The 23,518-nt window shown below is 38.9% G+C and overlaps 2 protein-coding genes across 6 annotated transcripts in view; one reads left to right on the top strand and one right to left on the bottom strand.

Annotated features, from left to right (window-relative positions):
* The first annotated feature begins 1,404 nt into the window (after nt 1-1,404).
* The window catches only part of LOC149602758 (uncharacterized), a 285,004-nt gene continuing 262,890 nt past the window's right edge, over nt 1,405-23,518 (top strand). Inside the window, exon 1 of the mRNA XM_089860393.1 lies at nt 1,405-1,634. The gene's annotated coding sequence lies outside the window, so the exon portion shown is untranslated. The remainder of the gene's footprint in view (nt 1,635-23,518) is intronic.
* LOC149602777 (glutamate-gated chloride channel-like) lies at nt 5,736-9,869 on the bottom strand. Of its 5 annotated transcripts, none has more exons than XM_089860328.1 (9): nt 9,546-9,869; nt 9,406-9,473; nt 9,236-9,298; nt 8,278-8,513; nt 7,802-7,884; nt 7,569-7,712; nt 7,395-7,479; nt 6,675-6,948; nt 5,736-6,328 (listed from the first exon to the last, which is right to left on the bottom strand). In XM_089860328.1, exons 2-9 carry the CDS (start codon nt 9,406-9,408, stop codon nt 6,014-6,016), a joined length of 1,203 nt encoding a protein of 400 aa, XP_089716454.1. In that variant the 5' UTR covers nt 9,409-9,473; nt 9,546-9,869; the 3' UTR covers nt 5,736-6,013. The 5 variants fall into 5 exon arrangements, with proteins under 5 accessions (XP_089716454.1, XP_089716457.1, XP_089716455.1 ...); XM_089860331.1 differs by having other exon boundaries at nt 6,699-6,948; XM_089860329.1 differs by having other exon boundaries at nt 9,406-9,452.

Raw genomic sequence — 23,518 nt, 5'->3', positions numbered from 1 at the left:
AAAAACGCTAACACCGTGCACTTGGATGAACCCTCCATGCTTGAACTTACTCGGATAAAAAAATTAACCCCGCCTGTTTAACTTAACTCTCCACCGCTGTGGAGCGCTGCTTCAAAAGCTCGTTCTCGGTCGTGGCCGATATTTTAGAAATTTTATCTCTCCATCCACGGGAGCTCCGTTGGGAACTTTAAAAAGCTTAACGTCAGAACTTTCAGGCCCAGAGGCTACGGCAAAAAATCTTACATATTAACTTGGTGTAAGATTATTCTACTTGTGCTATAAGCAAAAAGATAAATCTTTGTCTGGGGCCCTGGCTCCCTGCTTTTAGTGAACCTTTCACTTTTGAGGGTTCATGGCTATTTTGTGGGGAGAAAGGCTATCTGATCAGTCGTGAATTAACTATTAGCAGGTAGTAGGAACGTGACAAATGCCCCTCGTGTATTAACGTAGATATTGGGTCTCCAAAGGCTCACACCACTACAAGGGCAAGATATAAGTCACCTCCCATAAACCAAATTGTTTAATCCTAGACTGATTATCTTCATTTGGTTCAAACTCTTACCAAACATATGGGCAGCCAGATAGCCGGCTAAATCGTCATTTTTACCTCTCCGTGTGACGTAGTCCAGGAGAGGTTCTGTAACGGCCGTGTCTGTGTGTGTGTCTGTCTGTCTGTGTGTCTGTCCGTTGTTACACCCACGTGACCGCGTTCGCAGTTTGCGTATCGGAGCACACGTGTTCGCCATTTCCGAACTGCTTTCACAGTCACGGAAATGGCTCCTCTACTTGAGTACTCACACCACCATCTTCTGGTCTTTGTCCATCCCACACGGACACCAGTCTGTTCTTACTGGCTTCTAATCACCACCATTTTCTGTTCTTTGTCAATCCCACATTGACACCAGTCTGCACTTACACTGGCTTCTAACACCACCATCCACTGGTCTTCCGTCTATTCCACATAGACACCAATCTGTATCATTGGCTTCTACTCCATTATCATCGTTTGGTTTTAGGATATACGCGGCGATCAGCTAGGGTTACGAGAAACGTCTAGCCTCCCTAAGGTGGGATCGCCACCAAAGGTTTTCGCAATAGTGCTTTTTCCTTACTATTATACTGGAAACGAATCGTATATATACCCCAAATTTGAAAAAAGCGGGCAAGAGGGGTACCCTTCACTTTAAACGTCAATATTAGCAAAGTTTGAGAAGATAATAGGTATAACTTTATTTTAAACGATTTAACTATTATTAATGTTAATTATTGAAGATTAAAAATAATTAAAAATAATTATATTTATTTAAATATTAAAGATAAACCTCTCGTGCAAAGAGAGAGATTATCATTGCCTCCTATATCTACCAAGGCCCGTGCATGCGATATATTTCCTTCATTGCCTCCTATATCTATCAAGGCCCGTGCATTGTATATATATTTCATTCATTGCCTCCTATATCTATCAAGGCCCGTGCATTGTGATATATTTCATTCATTGCCTCCTATATCTATTAAGGCCCGTGCATTGCGATATATTTTTCAAAACAACAACAAAAATGGGAAACCCCAACTCAGAAACATAATAACGTTTTCATTGGATACTTAAGTTTATATAATCTTCTTGACACGGAGAGGTAATATTTTGGTTTTCCCAACTTGTGTTATAGGGTAGTCCCCCTATTATCGGACACGTTTTTAAAAAGTTGTTTATAAAACTGCCGGGGAAAAAAGGAACACTGTAAGTTACCTAGTTTTAAAGAGGATGTCGAAATCTGTATGTTGCATGAAAAAACAGAGACGGGGCGCGATGTCAGAAGAGGAAAGCGCGAACGAACCAGATATCCAAATTTTTGGATTAATAAAACTAATTGAGGGGCCGGAAAAATTCTCCCCCCCCCCATTTTTAAATCGTGTTTTGAGGTATATAAATAGAAGCCAATTATAATTTATGTGTATGGCTGTAAAGCCCGAATCTGTTTCTATAAATTGCTACTTTAACAGTTAGTTCTAGGTTTGTTTACATGGAAATATAACGCGATTCGTATCTAATGTAGAAAACCTATTATCGGACAGCTTTCAAACAAGTTTTAACAAAAATTATTTAACGTAGGCTTACAACATGGAACTAACTAACGCTAGGGACGGTCCGCAAGCGTGGATATCTGAGAAATGTTCGGTGACAACGCACCCTAGCGAGATTTTGGTGCGAACCGGAAAAGTGATTCAATTTTTAAAAGGGGGGTAACAAAAAGCCTTAAAAGCAGTCTGCTATTTCATAATTACACTTAGGTTTAGGAAAAGCGATAAACTCTGCATATCTCATGTACTATTTATGAGCTTGGCGATTGTCACTTCTACAACCACTATACACACATATCCATATTTATAATTATTTTAAAAACAACGGTACAACGTTTAAAGTGTTAAATACTTAGTTCCGTAAATAAATTTATGTTTCAAAGTTTTAAGCGTTAATTAGTTCCATAGTAGCACAATTTACACAAAGGTTATGCCATGGTTAAGCTACGCCTAGCATAGCGGACGATTTCTACTGCGGATCCCGTATATAAGTACGAAAACTAAATTATAGGTGGCGTCAAGAGTTACCTTATTTCCGTTTTGAATCACCAAATTTCAGGAGGGGGATTTAAAAGCGAGAGGGTTTATCAACGAATGTTTTTCAGAGAGACTAATGTAAGTTCTATCGGTGCGGACCGTCCCTAGCGTTAGTTAGTTCCATGCTTACAATAAGAGAAGGGATTGTAAATATTTAATGCTTAAAGCGGTTAGTGATGTTCAGGATGGGTCCAGAAGTGTCAGAGAAGTCACAGTTTCCACGGGTCTTTTATAGTTAAAAACAATTTGTGTCACAATTGAGGAACCATTGTCCGATACAGAGATCCCAGTGTCCGATTACGAAGACCCCTCTGTCCGATTCAGAGATACCAGTGTCCGGCTACAAAGACCCACTGTCCGATTCAGAGATCCCAGTGTCCGGGCTACAAAGACCCACTGTCCGATTCAGAGATCCCAGTGTCCGGGCTACAAAGACCCACTGTCCGATTCAGAGATCCCAGTGTCCGGGCTACAAAGACCCACTGTCCGATTCTGAGATCCCAGTGTCCAAGCCAGATATAGGCGTCCGATAATTGGAACATGGGTGTCCGAATCAACATCCAAATAGCCGATAATAGGGTACGATACTTGCCGAATAAAATCCATGATTGGGACAATATTACATCGTTCTTTTGGAAAAAGTTCTGTATAATTAGGTGCAGAAACGTTCAAAATATATATTTCATAAACTTTTCAAAGGTTTTCTGTGATTTCCTTACATTTAACCATAATTTTTTAAAATGTGTCCGATAATAGGGAACTAACCCTAGGACTAGTTAATTAAAAAGTTAAACTTACAAGTTGCAGTGCTGATGTCTTTAACGGGTGGAAAGAGCTTTATGAATCTGACGTGATCAAAGGCAAAGATAGACTTGAAACCATAATTTGGGTGCGAATCCCAAATTCGCTGTAATGGAATACGTTTAAGGATAGACGATATAAATGCCATCAATTTATGAATCACTCCAAACACGAATAGTAATATCTTCAGCGACATGATTTGAGGCTCATGGAAGGACCAATTGTGCGATAAGCACTTCGACCCGCGGTCTTTATATTCAGTCTGGAGTTGAATTCTCTTATTATTAATTTGTAGTACATTTCCAATTGGCGTTTTTGAACCGGTTAAAATGAAAAATAACATCATGGATCATATTTTTCCTCAATTTCGAAAATTTTTATTTAATTATATATTTGAGTACTATCTTAAATGTGCCAAAATGAATCGAATTTTGATCTCTGCATTTGTAATATTAAGATTATCTCACAGATAAACATTTATTTATTTTATTTAGAAGCCGGAGCAAACTTGAAAAGTTTCTAAACCAAAATTTGGGAGGGCTATACATATTTACCTAAATACGCAACACAACTTTCTATCGCTATTTATTGATGAACAAATGCGGACAATTAAAATAAAATAATGAATTTTCAAGTGTTTTGAATTCTTAGACACTTAAACACTATCCTTTCGTGCGATACCTCAAAAGTTTTCTTAATTTTCCAGCATTATTGCTACTTTATTTTATATTTTTCAAATATTTTTGATTATCAAATAAAAAAACCTTACTTATAGGCTAAATGTGGAATTCACAAACGTCGGACGCAACGCAATTTAGTATAGGCGAAGGCAGGGCGTTGTGCGCAAATGTCCTGCCTTTTGCGCACGACACCCTGCCTTCGCCTGTACTAAATTGCGTTGCCTTCGACATTTATGAATTCCACCTTTAATATTCTTATTTTCTAGTATTGTAAAATTAGCCAAACCTTAATGTAGGCGAATTTAAACAAATTCAAGTATCATGGAAAAGAAGTAGCGCTGATAAAGTCAGTTCTTCCTTTATTTAATAGCCGCTTCTTTATTTGTTTGTAATAAGAAAAAGAATTGATTTTAATCATTTCATTATTGGAGCAATGCCATTTTGGGTTACGCGCTCGATTTCATAAAAAATAAGAGAGTTTTCAAACCTGTAATTAAATATAAATTAAATAAATGGTAGTTGAGGAAAAACATGCTTGCCCATGTTATAATCGGTTTTTTTCACAAACATACCTCCCTCCATAGGAATAGCATTACACCCAAATTTGAAGGCTCATAACTCTGGTTCTACTAAAGGTACGGGGATGTCCTTTGAGTATGTTATAGTCCTATTTGCCCCTCCATCCAACCATACTATATACTTGGGGATCGAGAAAACAGGGGCCAAGTAATTGAGGAAAGTATTCACAAACATACCCCCTCCATAGAAATAGCATTACACCCAACTTTGGAGGCTCATAACTCTGGTTCTACTAGAGATAGGGAGATTCCCTTTGAGTATTTTATAGTTAGGGCCGGATTAAAGGGGTGGACGATGGGGTACTGGCCCCCGGGCGCAAGGCTTGTTGGGTCGCATTGAATTAAACTATTCCCCTTTATCAAGATTTGCTGTTCCTTTTTTCCGTGTTAAGGGGGCCCACCTAATCTTGGCCCCCGGGTGCAAAATTGCTTAACTCGGCCCTGATGACTTTGTTATTAAGTCTGGCGTTAATTCTGATCGTCTACAGGCTTAAATCCAATAAGCATTCATGCAGTTTAGTTTTGGGTTTAGGAAATGGTAAAAAAAAATAACTCCGCCCATGAAAGGTTCACTACATTTTCTTTTGCTGCTCAAGCAGATATTGTAGCAACACTTTTTGTGATAAAGCATTTTACGCAACAAAAAGAAAGATTGTGCAAACTATCTGCAAGTGCCTGCAACAACTCTTCTCCTAATCTCTTACTTCTTACAACAACAAGGCGGCGTTGCTTCTAAGGTCTAGGCTAGCATGAAAATCCCGCTCGTTTTTGAATTGGGATTTGCGTGGTCAAGTGATGCACGAATCTCCCATCGTAGAGATCTCTAAGAACGGGCAGTCGAAGACTTTCTGACCCCTATATCCGCCTAGGTGTACACCATTGCAAGATAGAGGCCCATTGTCTAAACAAGATGGGCCCTCTGATATGTCTTACTCCACATGTGTGCCAAATTGCCAATATTCTTGTTTTAGGGGAAAATGTTTGGGGGCCTGTACCCCCGAAACTAAATGTTTTAGACCCCATTTTCTGGTGATACTTTTCCCTCAGTGTGACTCAAAGAACACACCCTTTAATTTATGGCAGACTTATCAGAAACACCCTGTATTAATTATACTTATTTTATTGACACTTATCAATATGTAAATCCAAATTTTTTTCGCTGAAATTTCACTCTGTATGTGATTTAAATAGCAACTGATATTTGCTTTTCATGTGTCACGTGTTTATGAACTTGAGGGCGCGTGCATTACCGGAGTTCGATACTTGATAGTGTTTACTTTGATGCAGTAAAACTCAAAGATTATTGACTGTGTTTAGATTCAAACTAACATAGTCCTTCTAATAGTCAAGTTCAGAGGCCAGATTCATGAAATGAACCCAATAGATGACCGTGAAACCAATGAAAGCTAGTGGAAAGAAGATCCTCGATGCTCTATCCAAGGCATTGTCTCGCTTATTTAGTACAGGAGTAGGCTTTCCTTTTCCACACTGACAGCTGCAGCAATTTGAAATCATTGAGGTTTTGGTCATCATTCGTCGATTAACAATGTCGTTGTTAATGTAATTTATTTTGACACAATTGTCAGACCAAGCATTAACCAGCTGACCTTTCTTCGACAAGGATCTGTTGTTATTTCTTCTAATATTGGATTTCTGTTTGAATTCAGAGTATTTAAATATTAATATGATTGGAGTGTTGAAATTGCATCATGGATATGTAGAAATTCTAACGTATTATGGATTTCCAACTGCGCTAAAAAGCAGGGCACCAAACACGCGTTACACCCACGGATTTGAGACGGCTGGTAATCAAAGCGGTCACGTGGGTAAAAGGAAATATAAATTTCACCTATGCGCAGAGAGAAAAAGATACGAATTTCCCTCTCACTCGCAAGATTGCAAGTCATATTTTTTCTCTGCTGAACGGGCGTCTAAGCAAAATGCCTTGTGAAAGGTAAGAGATGGGAATCCTTAATACGTTAGTAGAAATGGTCTATACGGTAGTATTTATCGTCCTATTAACTAAGTGTGGAGAATGTCTACTCCAAGCTTGAGCCAGAGTGAATTCAATCAAGGACAGGAATACGGTTATCATGCAACCCAAGAGCCAAACATCCATGGCCGTCATGTAATCGAGGGTTGGTAATGAACCACGGGCCTGAGTAATCGAAGTTGCCAAAGTCAAAATGGCCGTCACTCCAAGGGTTACTCGTCCAGGAACAGCCGTAACGTCAAGCCAGAAAGACACGAATGACAAACAAACGACAAGAAAACTAAACCATAAGTAATTTCTGCTTAAGTTTTCCCTATATGTTTGCGTAAACGTCGTTTTCTGTAGTTGAATATACAAGCTATATTTATCTGTTTTTAATTTTCCTGGTTATAAGCTAATATAGAAATACACAAAACGACACGTTTCTTGTAGCTATCATGGTAAGTTTACAAGAGATGTTCCATAAGTACGACACTACTCATAATTCGTAATGCTAGAGACTTACTGAGATCTAGTTCGAGAAAGACAAGCGGGAATTAACTAAATCCAGTTTTGCAGTCCATCTTCCTATTTAGTGATTTAGTCTGTACTAAGCCTTTGACACCAGGTGTCGCTTTACGAGAATCTATGGCCTTCGTCACTTTATGACAAGCTCTCGGTCACCAGTGACAAACTTATGGAACATATCATATGAACTTATTATATCATTAATTGGAAATATCGAACCTTGGAACGTAAGTGTTTACAATACTGGCCATTAACGATCTGACAAAGAGCACGTTTGCAACTAGCAGCTCCTTGGTGCCGAATTCTGAAAAAATAAACGCAAATCTCATAACAGTTAAATTTCCTTTAATTTCCGTGATTTTTCTGCTGAATAACTTGAACGATCTTACTTACGATACGATGAAATGTTGGTATTGAGAAAGATTATGTCAAAGTTAAGTGGCTTAATTTTGTTTTCGTAATGCACTCCGTTGAAAGATTTGAGTACCGTCGCGTGACTCCACCACCGAAGGCGAATTTCTGACTTGGTTGAGGCAACTATACATTTGAAAAAACAATAAATGTAGGCACAACGGCTGAAGAAACAGGATTCGGCGTACTAGGTAGGAAAACCGCGAAGCACTTACGAAGTCCGATTTCCAGTGAGCAGAACTGTTTATCCATTGGATATAGATGAAATTTCATACTACAGCTAACCGTCAGCATGTACCTGATTTTCAAATTTAAATAATTATTTTTCATTTAGAAAGGGCGAGGATGATTGGGGAAAAATGCGAAATCTGAGAGAAACAGGCGCGCTGTGGAACAGCTATGGTCCGGTGGGAAGCCAAAAAATTAGAGAGGAATACTCGGAAAAATGGCGGGGTGGACATCCAATTAGGGAGAGTGCAAAATCTGAGAGAAATAGGCGCGCTAACTGCGGAACAGCTAAGGTCCGGTGGGACGCCAGAAAATGAGGGAGGAATTCTCAGAAATATGGTGGGCGGTGGATGATGGGGGGAGGAAGCGAAATCCGAGAGATATAGGGGCGCGAAAGACTGAGCTTAACAGGCACAATAATCGAGGAAAGGGGAAGTGAAAGAAAGGACCAACAAGTTCTTACCGCCCTGTTCGAAAAGCTTGAAGGGTTGTTGTTAAATTAGTAAGTCCTGTGTAGGTATTTTTTAAAGTGTCCTCGTACAACCTTGATTTCTTTGCATTATGAAAAATTGTATCTGGCTTCCAAATGCACTTGTCTACGAATAAAGGGAGTATCTTGTGCCATCCTACTTGAGCCTTGGTAATGTTAATAGAATCGTCTGTCCATATCTCATTGAGTAATACTTGCAGTCCGAATTCCTGTTCGATGTGAAAAAGATAGAGATGGGCCGATACCGATCCCATATCGGTATCGGTACCGATATTCGGCCTTAACCGATATATCGGTATCGGTTAAAAATGAACCGATATTTCTACCCGATATTTTTTGAAGAAAATAAATACTTATGTTGAGAGTAGATGACGCCATAAGACCTAAACTCTGAGACAGCACAGTTTTTCATCTATTTTTGGATAACGTAACTAGTGTCTAAAATGGGGTTTTCGTATGATAAGCCAGTTTTATAGTTTCAAGTACCGAAATTGGATCGAGAATCATCAATAGAGATGGGCCGATACCGATACCATATCGGTATCGGTTTGATATCGGTTTAATCGAAGGATCGGGTAAAATATCGGTATCGGTACGTATCGGTTTCCCAAGTATCGGATCATATCGGTATCGGTTTAAACTGGTATCGGCCCATCTCTAGAAAAAGAACAATTCTAAACCTCAGAAACAAATGTTTATCTAGGCCTACATTTAAACTATAGACTGAAAATATGTGTTATTTGAGTAGTAAGAAAAGCCGGGAACATCTCGTTGTAACCAGGATTACGTGGATTTCTTCTACGTGGACTGAACTGGCGTCTTTCTTTTATCATTAATCTAAGGTTTACCCATATCAGCAAAGATGCAGCCAGTGCAATCAGCACAACCACGGAGGAAGTTTTCACTGTTCCAACAGCCATTTCTTATTTACCCTTTCAAATTTCCTTCTTAACGGATCACTTGACGTCTGACTCCTCCGATGTGCGCCGAGGTACTGGAGGTGGGTGCGCGTGAGATACAGAATCGACGGTGCCGTTCAAGTTACCTTCCCTCTTTTACTCTCGTTTCTCTACTACCCCCGTGATGTAGCCAGAATCTTACCATATTTTCTTCGGATATCTCGTAGACTGACGTGATGTATAATATTACTGTTACATTAATCGGCGATGCTAAATTAAAAGTATAATAAAATTAATATAATTGAAGATTTCCTAATTAACTGAAAGTGATTTAGTACTCACTGGATTGTGTATATTCTTCGTCATTAACACATATTTTTGGTTTTACTAATTTCCAGTCGATGACTTCCTTTTCCTGTTGACCCAAACTAAAAACAAATTATCGTTTATCTATTAGCATACAAAATTACTAAACTAAACTTTGAAACAATATGTTTTTACGTTAATTTCGCATAAAACAATCCTAAAAATGAAAAAATAATTAAATCTTGAATGATCATGGTGTTTCCAATGTGAAACCCCAATGAACAGTCTAATTTATCGCGAATAAACAAATTAATGTTTAAAACTATTATTATTAATCACAGGTAATAACACAACATAATATTAAACATACATAAAAATATAATTAATACTTTTGAACTTACAATGAAGGAATTTGCACGAAAATTCAAGATAACCTACGAGACAGTTTAATCGGGCCTTCGTCGAATTTGAATCGTTATTACTGATATACTATACCGAATGTTTCCCTTTTCATCCAACTAAATATATTTTATTCTGAGAGCGACATGGTAGGCCTAACAAGTTAAGTAATTCCCGTCGATAAATGCACTAAAATTCACGGAGAAGCGAGCTTGCTATTTGAACCGAAAATGCAATTTCCTGAAATTAGGTAATGATACGCGTCGTTGAATTTACGCGTGTACATTTATTTTTCCAATAAGAAATGTCAAGTTTTGTTCAAACGCACAGACATCAACACATTTTTACTTTTTCACGCCATCTATTGATGGATGAAAAAGTTGCGCATTTATACGAAACATTTACTACCCCTCTTTTACACCTATTTATTCCCACATTTTAGCACGTTTCCCCCTATATTTTCCCTAGCCTTGAATGACGATTGTAAAGAAGATATTGAAGAAAACCTTACATTGTTGTATTCTACGGGAGGTTCAAATTTAAAAGATTATTGTAATGACTATAAGGAAAGAGACCCTCTGAAAAGTAGCAAATTTGTTGCTTTAACAACATAACAGGGAAGAAACTTGTTGTAGGAAATCATCTTTATGCCGGCTCCTAACAGCTGGAAACCATAGCTTGAGTAGTGATCGCCTACAAAAGGTGGCATGAAGGATTCATGAACATAATCCCGACACTAAAAACCTCGACAGAGAAGATCGCGTCACCAAAATTATGACGAAAAAGATCCCGACAGGTTACAAATCTCGACGGAAAAAAATCCCGACACCAAAAAGACTTTGTTAAGAAGTATTAGAGTTGGCAGTGGTTAAGAATACATTAAAATAAGTTCAATTTTAAGGTCAATGTTATGTGCAATGCTGCGTAAATAATCATCAATTGAAATGCTGCCGTATGAATTGTCAACGGTTTTGATTCGTTCGTTTTTTCCGGTAAACGTTACGTCCTTGAGGCTGTGCGTTCCCCGCCATGATCTGCTCCACATCTTACTTCATTCACGCTCTGCCCCTTCCCCAGTGCATCGATAAAGCGACAGTTTGTTGGGTGACTTGATCGATTCCAAATAGAGAAGCTGCATCATTGGTAGACCGTCATTCAGAGCATCGTACTGATTCCACGACCACGACAGTCTGGCTTTTGGTGCCTTCCACCCACCATATGTGCGAGAATCAGGACGTCCAATCCACGTTGCTCTCGAAATATTCTGTCAAGTCCACTGTAAGTTCAGCATTTGCTTGATGAAAATCCGTTTGCATCTATACACTGAATGCATCTTTCACGTCCTCAAGTAGAACAAACGCAAGAGCACCCAATTTGCGGTACGCGACAATTTGGTCTCGCCGATTTGGTCTTGGAACAAATTGGTCTAGGGACAAATTGGTCTAGGCACAAATTGGTCTAGGGACCAATTGGTTTCAGGACAACTGGGTCTCGAGACAATAGGGTCTTGGGGCAAATGGGTCTCGGGACGCTTTGGTCTCGAGACAAATTGGTCCCGGTACAATTTGGTCTCGAGATAAATTGGTCCCGGAACAATTGGGTCTCGGGACAAATTGGTCCCGGAACAATTGGGTCTCGGGACAAATTGGTCCCGGAACAATTGGGTCTCGGGGAAATTGGTCTCTGGACACGAAAGTGTCGTTTTAAAAAAAATATCACCTCTTCAGCATTTTTTAAACCAGCCAAATTAAACCGAACCAAACCAAACCTTACCTAACCTAACCTAACCTTTTTAAAAGCCCGCCTATAGCACGATCTATTTATTACCGAAAATAGAAATATTTTGGAAAATGTGGTAGCTAATTAATAGGAGAATATTTTGGAAAAGGTGGCAGCTAATTAATAGGAGAATATTTTGGAAAAGGTGGCAGCTAATTAATAGGAGAATATTTAGGAAAAGGTGGCAGCTAATTAATATGAGAATATTTTGGAAAAGGTGGCAACGAATTATTGGAACCATGGTTTTGGAAAAGGTGGCAACGAATTATTGGGACCATTGTTTTGGAAAAGGTGACAACTAATTAGGTAAACAAATAATCACGAGACCAAACCGTCACGAGACCAAATAATCACGATACCAAATGGTCCCGAGACCAAAAATTCACGAGACAAAATTGTACCGAGACTGTAAAATCACGAGGCCAAAAAATCACGAGACCAAAAAATCACGAGACCAAATAGTACCGAGACCAAAAAGTCCCGAGACCAACAAATCACGGGACCAAAAAATCACGAGACCGAATGGTCCCAAGACCAAATCGGTGAGACCAATTAGTCCCGCGACCAAATCAGCGAGAACATTTTTGCTGTTCCGCCCAATTTGCGACTATGAAGAGCAAAATCTGGGTTGTCTTCATCAAGATACGCTGCCTTCAGCTTGGAAGTCTTTTGAATTCTTCTCCAGAGGCATTGCGTGAAATGAAAAAAGCAACCACGGGTCACGACATGTGGATAAGTTTCTTCAAACGCCTTGTGCATGGGGGTCTCGAAGTCACTCATTACAATTTGAGGTGATAGACTGGAATAGAGAATATTCAGCTGTCGAAGGGCTTCTATGTAGGTGGGTCTGTCTCTTTTGGGCATCAGGAAGTAAACCAACGGCACGATCGTTGCTGACGAGCAAGAATGGGAAAAATTTGAGAAAATAAGGGGGGAAAAATTTGAAGATACCGTCGACGAACCAATGTTGAGTTCCAGACAGCAACTCAAGAATGTGATCGGTCGCAAAAATCACTACGCTATTCGGTCGTCTTCCACTGTCGTACTGGAGAAACATCTGGTCACCCAGCGACTTCAAGTAAACACAAGTGATGTCAAAATCTTCCACACATGACGGCGGAGGTGGCGGAGCGTCCACTACATGCCTAGGACGTTGTGCGACTTTCTTCATGCCACTTATTGCAGGTATAGTCATACTAAAGGATGCAGGTATTTTTTGCGTTGGTCTTTCGGCCACTTGATGAGGTGTTTGTGCACTGCCTTCTCTAATACTAGGCCTTGCGATAGAAATAAAAGGGGGTGGCAGCTAGGATTTCACAAATGGCGCTAGATGTCGCTTTTCTGAGGTTTTAAACTGGCGGCAAATTCAAAACTATGGGAAATTGTTAGCAACGACGAAGTGTAATCTGCTAAGTTCGGCTCGAAAAAGAAAGCATACAACCGGACAATAAACCGGTTCATGATGCTGAACGGTTTCCGAGTTCGAAAAATACTAGTTTAAATTTGGTGTACGTTTTGGCACGTGTCAATGGCGTCTGCATGCAAATTTCAACCTTTAAAAAATCCTTATTTCCCACCCTGGTCCGCCATAAGCGAAAGACGTGACGTCATGCGAGACTGCGCAGTACGATTTTACTTTCGTCATCGCGAAAATTCGCCTCAGAAAAGAGCCATCTAACGGTTACTAAGCGCAAATTCAAAATGTCACATAAAAAATGCTTCTGTCGTACATTTCAAGGCCTAGTATTAGAGTTGGCAGTGGTTTGTGCAATGTCTGGATTTGATGCTGCTTCTTTGATTTGACCTCCCTATTACTCTTTTTCATAGATTTCGAAACAGGATTATGGGTTTTGGTGAGTTTACTACCCCAAATTTGCTGACAGCACGCTCAGTGCAAGAGGGACTTCTACGTTCAACACACCACCAGTAGATTGATTTATCTCTTTTCCTGTCAATTCAATAGTCGCAACCATGATCCATAAGGAAGTCACCACCTTTTGGCCCACTGACTAGCTTGAGAGACATGATTGGGTTTGCATGGAAAAAGAGGTCTGCTCCAGATTTAAAGCCTTTTTATTGTTTTTTTTCAAGGAATTTATAAGTTGTTGGATTTTTTGACGAATTTTTATGAGGCCCTGCACAACTTTGACCTTCAGATTTAACCTCTTTCAATTTATATTAATAAAAAGAAAAACTGTTTTCGGTGTCGGGGTCTCTGCTGTTGAGATTCATAGCATCAGGATTCTGTCCAGACATCTTTCATGTATGTTTTGTTTTAATTAATAAAATAGTGATAGTGATAGTTATAATTATAATTAAACTTAAGTAATCTGATCTATTGCTAGTTTAACATCAAGATTATACGCTAGCTGGACGTTAACATGAGGGGACCTCAACCGTCTTTCTACCATATATCTGGGGACATTTGAGTATAAACACTTCGGTTTTGAATTAGTATCAAAACCTTTACGGTTACATCAAGTATTTCATGATATTTGTTAACACTCAAAAAATTTACAAGTGGGGACCCCTCGTTGTCATTTGAATAGACAATTGGGGTCGTTTAAACATATATTTTCCAATTTCATGTATGTCGTGTTTTAACTATTAAAATAGTGATAATTATAATGGAATTTTCGTAATCTGACCTATTGCTAGTTTAACATTAAGATTATACGCTAGTTACAGGTTTACATGTGGGGACCTTAACCGTCTTTCTACCATATATCTGGGGAAAGAAAAAGGCGATAAACTTCACAAATTCACTGTAAGCAAAACCTTACTCTTTCTATAATCATCGTTAAAAAAGTAAGTGAGAATCCATAAGCCAGAACGATGAAAGCCTCGGCGACGTTACCCATATCTAGTTGCATATAGTGTTCGTTTTCTTTTTTCTCAGTTTTGCTGGTCAAATATCTTCTAGCCAAATAAATTGTTTGTTCGTTTTCCATTGAAAATAGGCCACTCTCGTAGTATCTGATTGCCCTATATTTGTACAACACAAAAACGAATACAAGGTTGGCGTTATATAATAATTACTATTAGGCCCATAGTTTAATAAATTTTATAACTAACATAAGAAAATAGTATACAGCTATGTATATAATAATAGGGAGCGCTGTTTTATTTTCTTATGATACTACACAAAATGTCCAAGGAGGGCTGGGTTAAATATGAATTGTGGAAAGTCTACATTTATTTAAAAATCGTTTTTACAGGCGTTTGTATTTTTCTTCGCTGTTATAATATACACTTTTTCTAAAAAACGATGCTCTAATGCCTTTACTGAAAGAGCCCATCAGACTTGTTTATAAATTTTTTCCTATAAATTCCTAAAACGATCACCAGACACGTTCTCTCTGCTAACTGAATGCGTCGTTAAAGATACGCGTAAGGAGAGTTGCTATGGATTTCATGTTATAAATTTAGTTAATTCGTTATTATGTCTCTACCTAGTCTCCCTGCTTTAAATATTTTTTGGATTTTCTATATTTTGTGCAGAGCAGTCCGGGCTCACCTCATTTCAATGAGCCTGAGCGCGAATTGAGCGAGGCTCTTCAAAATAATGAATAAGCTCACGAGCCCGAGCCGAGCCTGAACGTTTATGAAAATTCTTTCTGAGGTTGAGCCCGGGCTTCACAAACAAAGTGACCCTGGAGCTTAGCCCAGATTTAATGATAAAATTAACGAGTACTTGCGCTGAGCCCTATCGCAAATTTTATGGCTTTCTTTAGCTCGAGGGAGGTGAATTCAAAACTATGAGCCCGCTCATTTTGAAAGCGCGTTCTCTATTTTGAGTCTGCGCTCAGCACCCACTTTAGTGCAAACGGAAACTAGTGTAACTCATTGGACTAAATTTTGAAGTTTTTTTATCCAAAAGAATTGCCAGTCATTTGGATAGTAAAAAATATCCGTTTTGCTTTTATCACTTAAAAATAACTATAAAATTATATTTATTTCAATATCTACTCTCCGGGAATGTGAGACCAAGCCCAATCTTAAGCTTACTAATTTGACTTAGCCCGAGCTCGAACTGAGCCCATCAGAACTATGTGAAAGAACCCGAGCCTGAGTTGAGCTCATTTATAAGAACTAACTGAGCTTGAGCTCACATTGAGCTCTAAGGAAACATTGTTTCAATTTTGAGCCCGAGGTGAGCTCGTTGTGAATTTCCATAAAGTAACGTGAGCTTAGCTGAGCCCAAGCGATGGTGAACAGGTATGAGTTTGTGTGTCGCTCATTTGCAACATTGCTTTTTTTTTGTATCAAGTAGTGCAGTGCCTCAGTTTTATATAAATAAGTGAATTGTAGCCGGCTTAGATTATGAATTTGAATCTACCATATGAAATATTTGTTATTTCTTACATGTCTTTGAAAAGTTGTAATTTACTATGCTTTAGATTCCTTCTGAATCCGAATGCGTACAACTCCTCGGATATATGAGAAGTAGGAAGGTATAGCTGAGCGCCTTTGGGGATACTTTTTCTAACTATTCTTGTTAATAAGGCAATAAAATCTTCTCCATCAAATATAACGCCAGAAGATATTCCCTTAAATACATTGATCAGTTCATCCATTTCTTCGATCACTTTTATTCGTTCCTTTTTGATTTGATTCCAATCATCTTGAAAGGCTGCATACTTTTCGTTCTTAGAAAATTCAATGAAAAATTACACCGAGCAAACTCAACGGAGAATAAGTTGAATGTTTAGTGCATTTATTATACTGAACCGGAGATAAATATCTGAACTCAAGATCTTATCAAATTCGATTTAACCTTTTGTTTAATTTCTGTGCGAATTCGGGTTAGTGATGAAGTAAACCCAATATGAAAAACATTAACATGTACAAAAATGGGCCAAGCCTCGCCTCGTGCCAATTCCGCCGTAAAACGTTCTGAGATCCCATGTAGAGCCAAGTCTGCCTTTGGTTCTCATTCAATCGCCAATTGAACAATTATGTTATAAATTATGTCCTTTTCCTAATTAATAACCAATAATCTTTGACTCTCATTATTTTACATCTTTGTTCGTATCAAAAATATCGTGACTTGGCAATCGCAGGTAAGTAATATTAAAAGGAAGTCGAGGGGATATTCACTAAATCGTTGCTGATTTTAAAATAATCGAAGGGATATTCACTAAATCGTTGCCGATTTTAAAATAATCGAAGGGGATGACCTGCGCTTGCCAAGTCACGATATTTTTGATACGAACAAAGATGTAAAATAATGAGAGTCAAAGAATATTGGTTATTAATTAGGAAAAGGACATAATTTATAACATAATTGTTCAATTGGCGATTGAATGAGAACAAAAGGCAGACTTGGCTCTACATGGGATCTCAGAACGTTTTACGGCGGAAAGGGCACGAGGCGAGGCTTGGCCCATTTTTGTACATGTTAATGTTTTTCATAGGATCTCACTTCTTTTTGTAGACCCTCTCGTTATACTTCGGTAGTTATATTAAAACAAGACCCTCTCGTGGTACTTCGTTTGCCAATATAATCGCTAACGTTTGTCCTTATTTACGCTGAATTACCCCTTTCGACCCGCAGAGAATATGTAATAAAGATTGTACGCGATATCCTAATATAAGAATGTAGCATCAGTTACGACACATTTATTTTAAACTACTACTGCTATTAGCTTTAATATATATTTAACTTTCGGTTAACTTTGGACCATTACGTTCTTTCATCAAGAACACACACTATTTCTGTTGAAAAGACGACAGCGCCATCTAGTTTTAAAATAAAGAACTAAAGAACAATTTTATAAAAATTTCAGGATGTTTTAATTTTTCTGTGCTTTATAAAATAAATGAAAACTAAATCCTGAATTTTAAGTTTCTATCTACCCTAGAAGTACCTTAGAATTTTGATGATCGGTGAGTGAGTGAGTGAGTGACAAAATAAGGTAAATTTCACCTTCAATATTTCGAAAAGTATACAGGGTAGGAACTTGAAATTTGGAAACTATAGCTAGGATTGACAGTCCTCGCGGCAAGCAAAATTTCAGACTTTTACCTGTACCCATCACGAAGTTACAGTGGGCTTAAAAGTGCCACGAGTTGCTTCGAGAAAAGGATGTCAGTGCTCGACTTGGCTGGGAGCACTCCTTATAATAAAGACTTTTTTCAAGTCAAAGTTTTAGGCCTAAAATTAGTGTCCGATTTTAAAGGAAACGTTGATACTACTCGAAACATACATTAACGGAAATTGGATCCGCTTTCAAGAATAGGCAGAAACTGGGAGCTAATCCATCCTTGATGCTGACCCTGTGATAGCGATGATACCTTCAAATTCTTTTTTTGTTGTCAGAGTACAAAATGTGCACAAAACCACTCCCGTTGTGAGTCATTGCATCAGCTGCCTCTTACTTGGTGGACACTATGGTGGCGCTCGCGTTTATTGGTTATGTGGTATACCTGTGAGCCTATGCCATAAGTCACATGGCGATGACCCTTAACGTACGCCTGTTGCTGTAGCGATTGGATTTAGCTTTAATTATGCGTGCAATTTCAACTTGCACGCATAACAACTTGCACGCATAACTCCGTTGGTTAGAAATTTTTTCTAGCCTTTAGTATAGAGTCTTACTACTGCGCATTGGCCAAAGGATCCCTTAGTAACTCAACCTGAGAAGTAGATAAGGTAAACTGCGCTAACGACAGCTGGACTAGATGAGAAGGGCCAAAACATAAAAAATATAGTCTAATCTCTCCGAATTTGTGAGATGGTAGTCATTCGTTTGGATTGAGATGTGTAATACAGGGTCTGTGAACATGTTTTCGCTACCCTTTCAAGGGAAAATAGTAAAATTGAACTGTTGAAGTTCTACTGCCCAACGTGTGAGCTTTTGACGTTTAATTTCGCACCTTAGCTAACCATTGCAGAGCGCTGTTATCCGTAACTAGATTGAAGTTTACGCAATCTATATAATGTCTATATTTGTTACAAACATAAACAACAGAGAGGAGTTCACAGTCTGTAGCGTGATATCACGTTTCCAAATAAATCTCTTGGTTCTGTTTATTCAGGGTCAACTGATATAAGACACACTCATGACCGGTCAAGCTAGTGTCGGTTCGTAAAACAAAGGGCAAAGACTAATTTGAAAGACAAGCGTTGGTGGCTTCAATATACATGTCTTAATGGGATCGAAGCTTGCTTCAGGAGACGACTTAATTCTTGCGTTCTTGGTAGTTATGGTTAGGTTTTCATAATGGTGGATGTACCATGTAAGAGCAACGGCGGTTCCAAAAAACCAAAGCAAAGTAAAAAACTGCCGTTTTAAAAATAGGGATCACTGTTTTAGAACTGGCACGGTTCCCGAAAACGCAGTTTACATGTTACGACAGTTTTCTAAATAGCGATTTCCGTAAGCGCGGGTGTAAAAAATACCCAGTAGAGGTATACATTGTTTATCAATTTAGCTTTACTATATACTTACTAAATGCAACACATCGTAATGCCAAGATGTCAGGTCGAATGTCTTTTGGAGATATGGCCGAAAATTGAGCCCCCGTATTATTACATCAGGTAAAGTATAGAGGAAAATACAATGTGGAAGAGATCAGAGTAACACTTACCTTTGTGGAAAACCCCCAAAACCCCTGACGGACTACTTCACTGCAGTACATTTTCGAGCTCGTATACAGGGTGTGACATGTGTAATTGTATGCAAATGAGAACGTGCAACAAGTATCATAGTGAATATCGTTTAATGATACGCACTTTGAAACGTTAAAGACCTACGATTAAGCTTTGGAACTAAGGCATCACACTACAAATTAAAGGGCTGTTTGGTAAACTCATCAGCGTAAATGTTCGATGTGCCTACCGTCGTGGTGTAGGGGTTACCCCCCATTTCACCCAATTTAAAACACCCAATTCCCATTTACCCAAACCTCATTTAACCCAATTCCCATTTACCCAAACCTCATTTAACCCAATTCCCAGTTCACCTATCCCAATTAACCCAATATTGCATACCCAAAAAGACTCAAATATAGTAGAATTTGATGGTTTTATTTATTTATTTTTTCATGACATAAGGGATACACTTCAAGTAAGTGTATAACCGCACCAAAGAGGAAGATACGTCCGCGAAAGCAAACCAAACCTTGTCTAACATAACATAACAGTAATTTTTTGAAAAGGCATATTATTTGAGAAGTCAATGAAGCTAAACATCAATATTTTGGAAAAGGCGTACCATAGTTAAATGTTTTATAAAATATTGTTAACCTAACTTAACCAAACCAAACCTAGCCTAACATAACGTACATAACAGTAATTTTTTGAAAAGGCATATTATTTGAGAAGTCATTGAAGCTAAACATCAATATTTTGGAAAAGGCGTACCATAGTTAAATGATTTATAAAATATTACTAACCTAACTTAACCAAACCAAACCAAACCTAGCCTAACATAACATAACAGTAATTTTTTGAAAAGGCATATTATTTGAGAAGTCATTGAAGCTAAACATCAATATTTTGGAAAAGGCGTACCATAGTTAAATGATTTACAAAATATTACTAACTTAACTTAACCAACCCAAACCTAACCTAACATAGCAGTAATGTTTTGGAAAAGGCATATTATTTGAGAAGTCACTGAAGCTAAACATCAATATTTTGGAAAAGGCGTAACATAGTTAAATGATTTATAAAATATTACTAATCTAACCTAACCAAACCTAACCTACCTAACCCTAACTCAGAATAACGGGGGCATATTTTCCTTTCAAAGTTTTCAGCCATTCGACTTCCATATTTAATAAATTACACTGATCAACAGTCTTTTATATAATAATTTTAAAATATTGCTTTTTTAATGGAAAATACGAATTAATAAAACGGGTATGTTATTTGTGCCAAATTCCTGTGTTATCGCCTTTTGTGGCTAACGGGAATTGGGAGAAATACTTTTGGGTGAATCAGGAATATATGATTTGGGTCATAAGCATATCAAACCACCCGTAAGCGTGAATCGGCGGGAAATTAGCCACAGGCATTGTCTAGGTAAAACTCGGGAGACAAGTCTTCCTGGTGGCACAAAAGGGAAACTTTATTCAAATCGCGCAAGGGATGCTACCGGAAGCTTGGGAATAAATACAAGGATTAATATATATCTTAAACTTACCTATTATAAGCTCTACCTCTATTAATACTTGTAATCATAACAAACATTGTCGTCTGCTAGTGGGGCTAAAACGTGGATTTTGAAGTTCGCGTAATAAAGGCATGCGGCAACCTACACGTTTATCTTTTGTACTTATCCTATTCGTAAGAAACCAGTTGTACTGTGTACACTTATCACTAAGAGTTTTTCCCATTTTCTTTAAAAATTCGAGATAATTTGCTGTTCCTAATCTTAAACAAACAACGCAAGTCTTAAAAGCCCGTACTAATTACCGCTGCCATTTATTGCAGAAGCAGACGACTGCTTAGATTTCCGGGTTATAAGGTGGTAGGGAGAATAGGGAAGGAGAGAATTGCTTCGTTTTCCCTCTAGGTGGCGTAGAACCTCAAATTTCTCTCTGGCGCCCTTGTACAATGGTGATTACCCGTGGTCTTATTGTGAATTCACGCTTACGGGTGGTTTGATATGCTTATGTTTGGGTTAAATTCTTCTGATTGGGACAAATGAGATTGGGTGATATGGGGGGACACCGGTGTAGGCACTCTTTAAGACGATTGTCCATGCCTTGTATTACGTTTTCTAGCATTTAAGGAGTGATTCGTTCAATTGCGCTTCGAATTCTGGCCTTCAAGTCGTCTACATTTAAAGGTTCTGTTGCATACACCTCCCCCTTAACATATCCCCATAAGAAGAAATCAAGTGGGGTTAGGTCAGGGGATCTTGCTGGCCACGGAATTGGTCCACCTCTACCGATCCAACGGTTTGGAAAGTGCTCAGTTAGCCATTGGCGAACATTGACCGCCCAATGTGGTGGCGCACCATCCTGCTGGAACCACAGGTCCCGCATCACTGCTAATGGTAATGCGTCTATCACATCACTAAATTCGTGGCGCAGGAAGTACAAATACCTGTCACCAGTAATGTTGTCCTCGAAGAAGAAAGGTCCGATGATTCTGTTCCCCAGAATGCCACACCAAACATTTATCTTCCATCGAATTTGATGGTAATGTTGCCGTAACCAGTATGGATTTCGTTGGGTCCAGTAATGTAAGTTATGTCGGTTTACCGTACCATCCCTGTGAAATGTCGCATCATCAGAAAAAAGAACCTTTCTTAAGAACAATGGATCGGCTTCAATTAGCTCGCGCATGGTAAGACAGAAGTCTTGACGTCTTAGGTAGTCGTCGTCCGTTAAGGCTTGATGGAGGTGGATATGATAGGGCCGGTAGTGATGCCGATGTAAAATTGCAAGAACGGTTGAATGGGCCGGCTTAGACCAACCTCTTCTCCGACCGCTCTACTACTAGTATGAGGATTGGCTTCAAAACGTGCTAGAATGTCGACTTCCCTATCATGATTACCAATTATTCGGTCTCTTCTACGTTGACGGTCTTGCACGACAAAACTCCCGAAATCTCGTAGGTAGTCTCTAATGTTCGTGAAGGTTCTTCGAACCGGCCTTCGTCGGTGTGGGAAGCGTTCGGCATAAAGCAATGCCGCTTGTTGAACGTTACCGCGACATTCACCCAAAATAAACATCATGTCCAATTTTTCTCGGTTGGAGTAGGCTGCCATTCGTCTACGACACAGGACTTACAACGTTTATACGAACTAAGCTGCTAGTAACGACGCGTACGTTTGATTGAATAATGTGCCGAATTCTCAGTGCCGCGGATAATTCTGACCTTCGTAACCTCGTATGGATTCCTTATCTAAGTAGGCCAAAGCATAAGGTGAACCCTTATGCTTTGGCCTACTAAGGAATCACTCCTCAAATGCTAGAAAACGTAAAAAATGGACAATCGTCTTGAAGAGTGCCTGCACCACGACGGTAGGCACATCGAACATTTACGCTGATGGGTTTACCAAACAGCCCTTTGATTTGTAGTGTGATGCCTTAGTTCCTAAGCTTAATCGTAGGTCTTTAACGTGTCAAAGTGCGTATCATTAAACGATATTCACTATGATACTTGTTGCACGTTCTCATTTGCATACAATGACACATGTCACACCCTGTATACGAGCTCGAAAATGTACTGCAGTGAAGTAGTCCGTCAGGGGTTTGGGGGGTTTTCCACAAAGGTAAGTGTTACTCTGATCTCTTCCACACTGTAGAACTGAGTTGTAGCGGGCATTAGATGCCAAAACCTCTCCCCCACAGCGGGTCATTTTTTTTAGTTTTTAATGTTTTGTTCGCAGCCTGGTAAAATGTAGTTTTGCTGGAAAACGAACTTTGCAGCACCCTCGAATTTTTCCAGGATACTCTCCCACTTGTGAGTGGGACTATCTAATGGGTAGGCAATGAGGACCGGGACTATCTAATGGGTAGGCAATGAGGACCCTCTTTACCTCCCTTTCTAGTTTCCCTCCATTGGACCGGTTATTTGGTGTTATCTGAACTACAAATATGTCAGATAACATTAGATTAGGATCTTTGAATCCTAATTTTGTCGGGTCAGGTTATGTTGGATGACTTCAAACCCAATTATGTTTTGGTTATTTGAGCCCCAATTAGGTCAGGTAAGGTGTAGTTAGGTTAGTTCATGGTTATTTGAAGTCCAGAAGCATTAGGTAGGTAAGGTTAGGTTTTATTATTTGAACCCTAATAGTATTGGATCAGGTAAGGTTAGTTATGGTATTGATGCAGCATTTGTTCTTAATAGGCTAGGCTGTACTTTG

This window comes from Phalangium opilio, unplaced genomic scaffold (genome assembly GCF_054372755.1).
Source record: "Phalangium opilio isolate 3A_F unplaced genomic scaffold, DU_Popi_V2 ptg000352l_1, whole genome shotgun sequence".
NCBI lineage: Eukaryota > Metazoa > Arthropoda > Arachnida > Opiliones > Phalangiidae > Phalangium > Phalangium opilio.
This window is presented reverse-complemented; position numbering and strand designations above follow the sequence as displayed.

Coding starts and splice junctions, on each gene's coding strand:
- LOC149602777 (XM_089860328.1), bottom strand. Junction 8,514..9,235: donor TAAGAAGGAAATTTGAAAGG/GTAAATAAGAAA, acceptor CACATCGAACAG/GAATTCGGACTGCAAGTATT. Junction 6,949..7,394: donor GTAAACACTTACGTTCCAAG/GTTCGATATTTC, acceptor CTTATGGTTTAG/TTTTCTTGTCGTTTGTTTGT.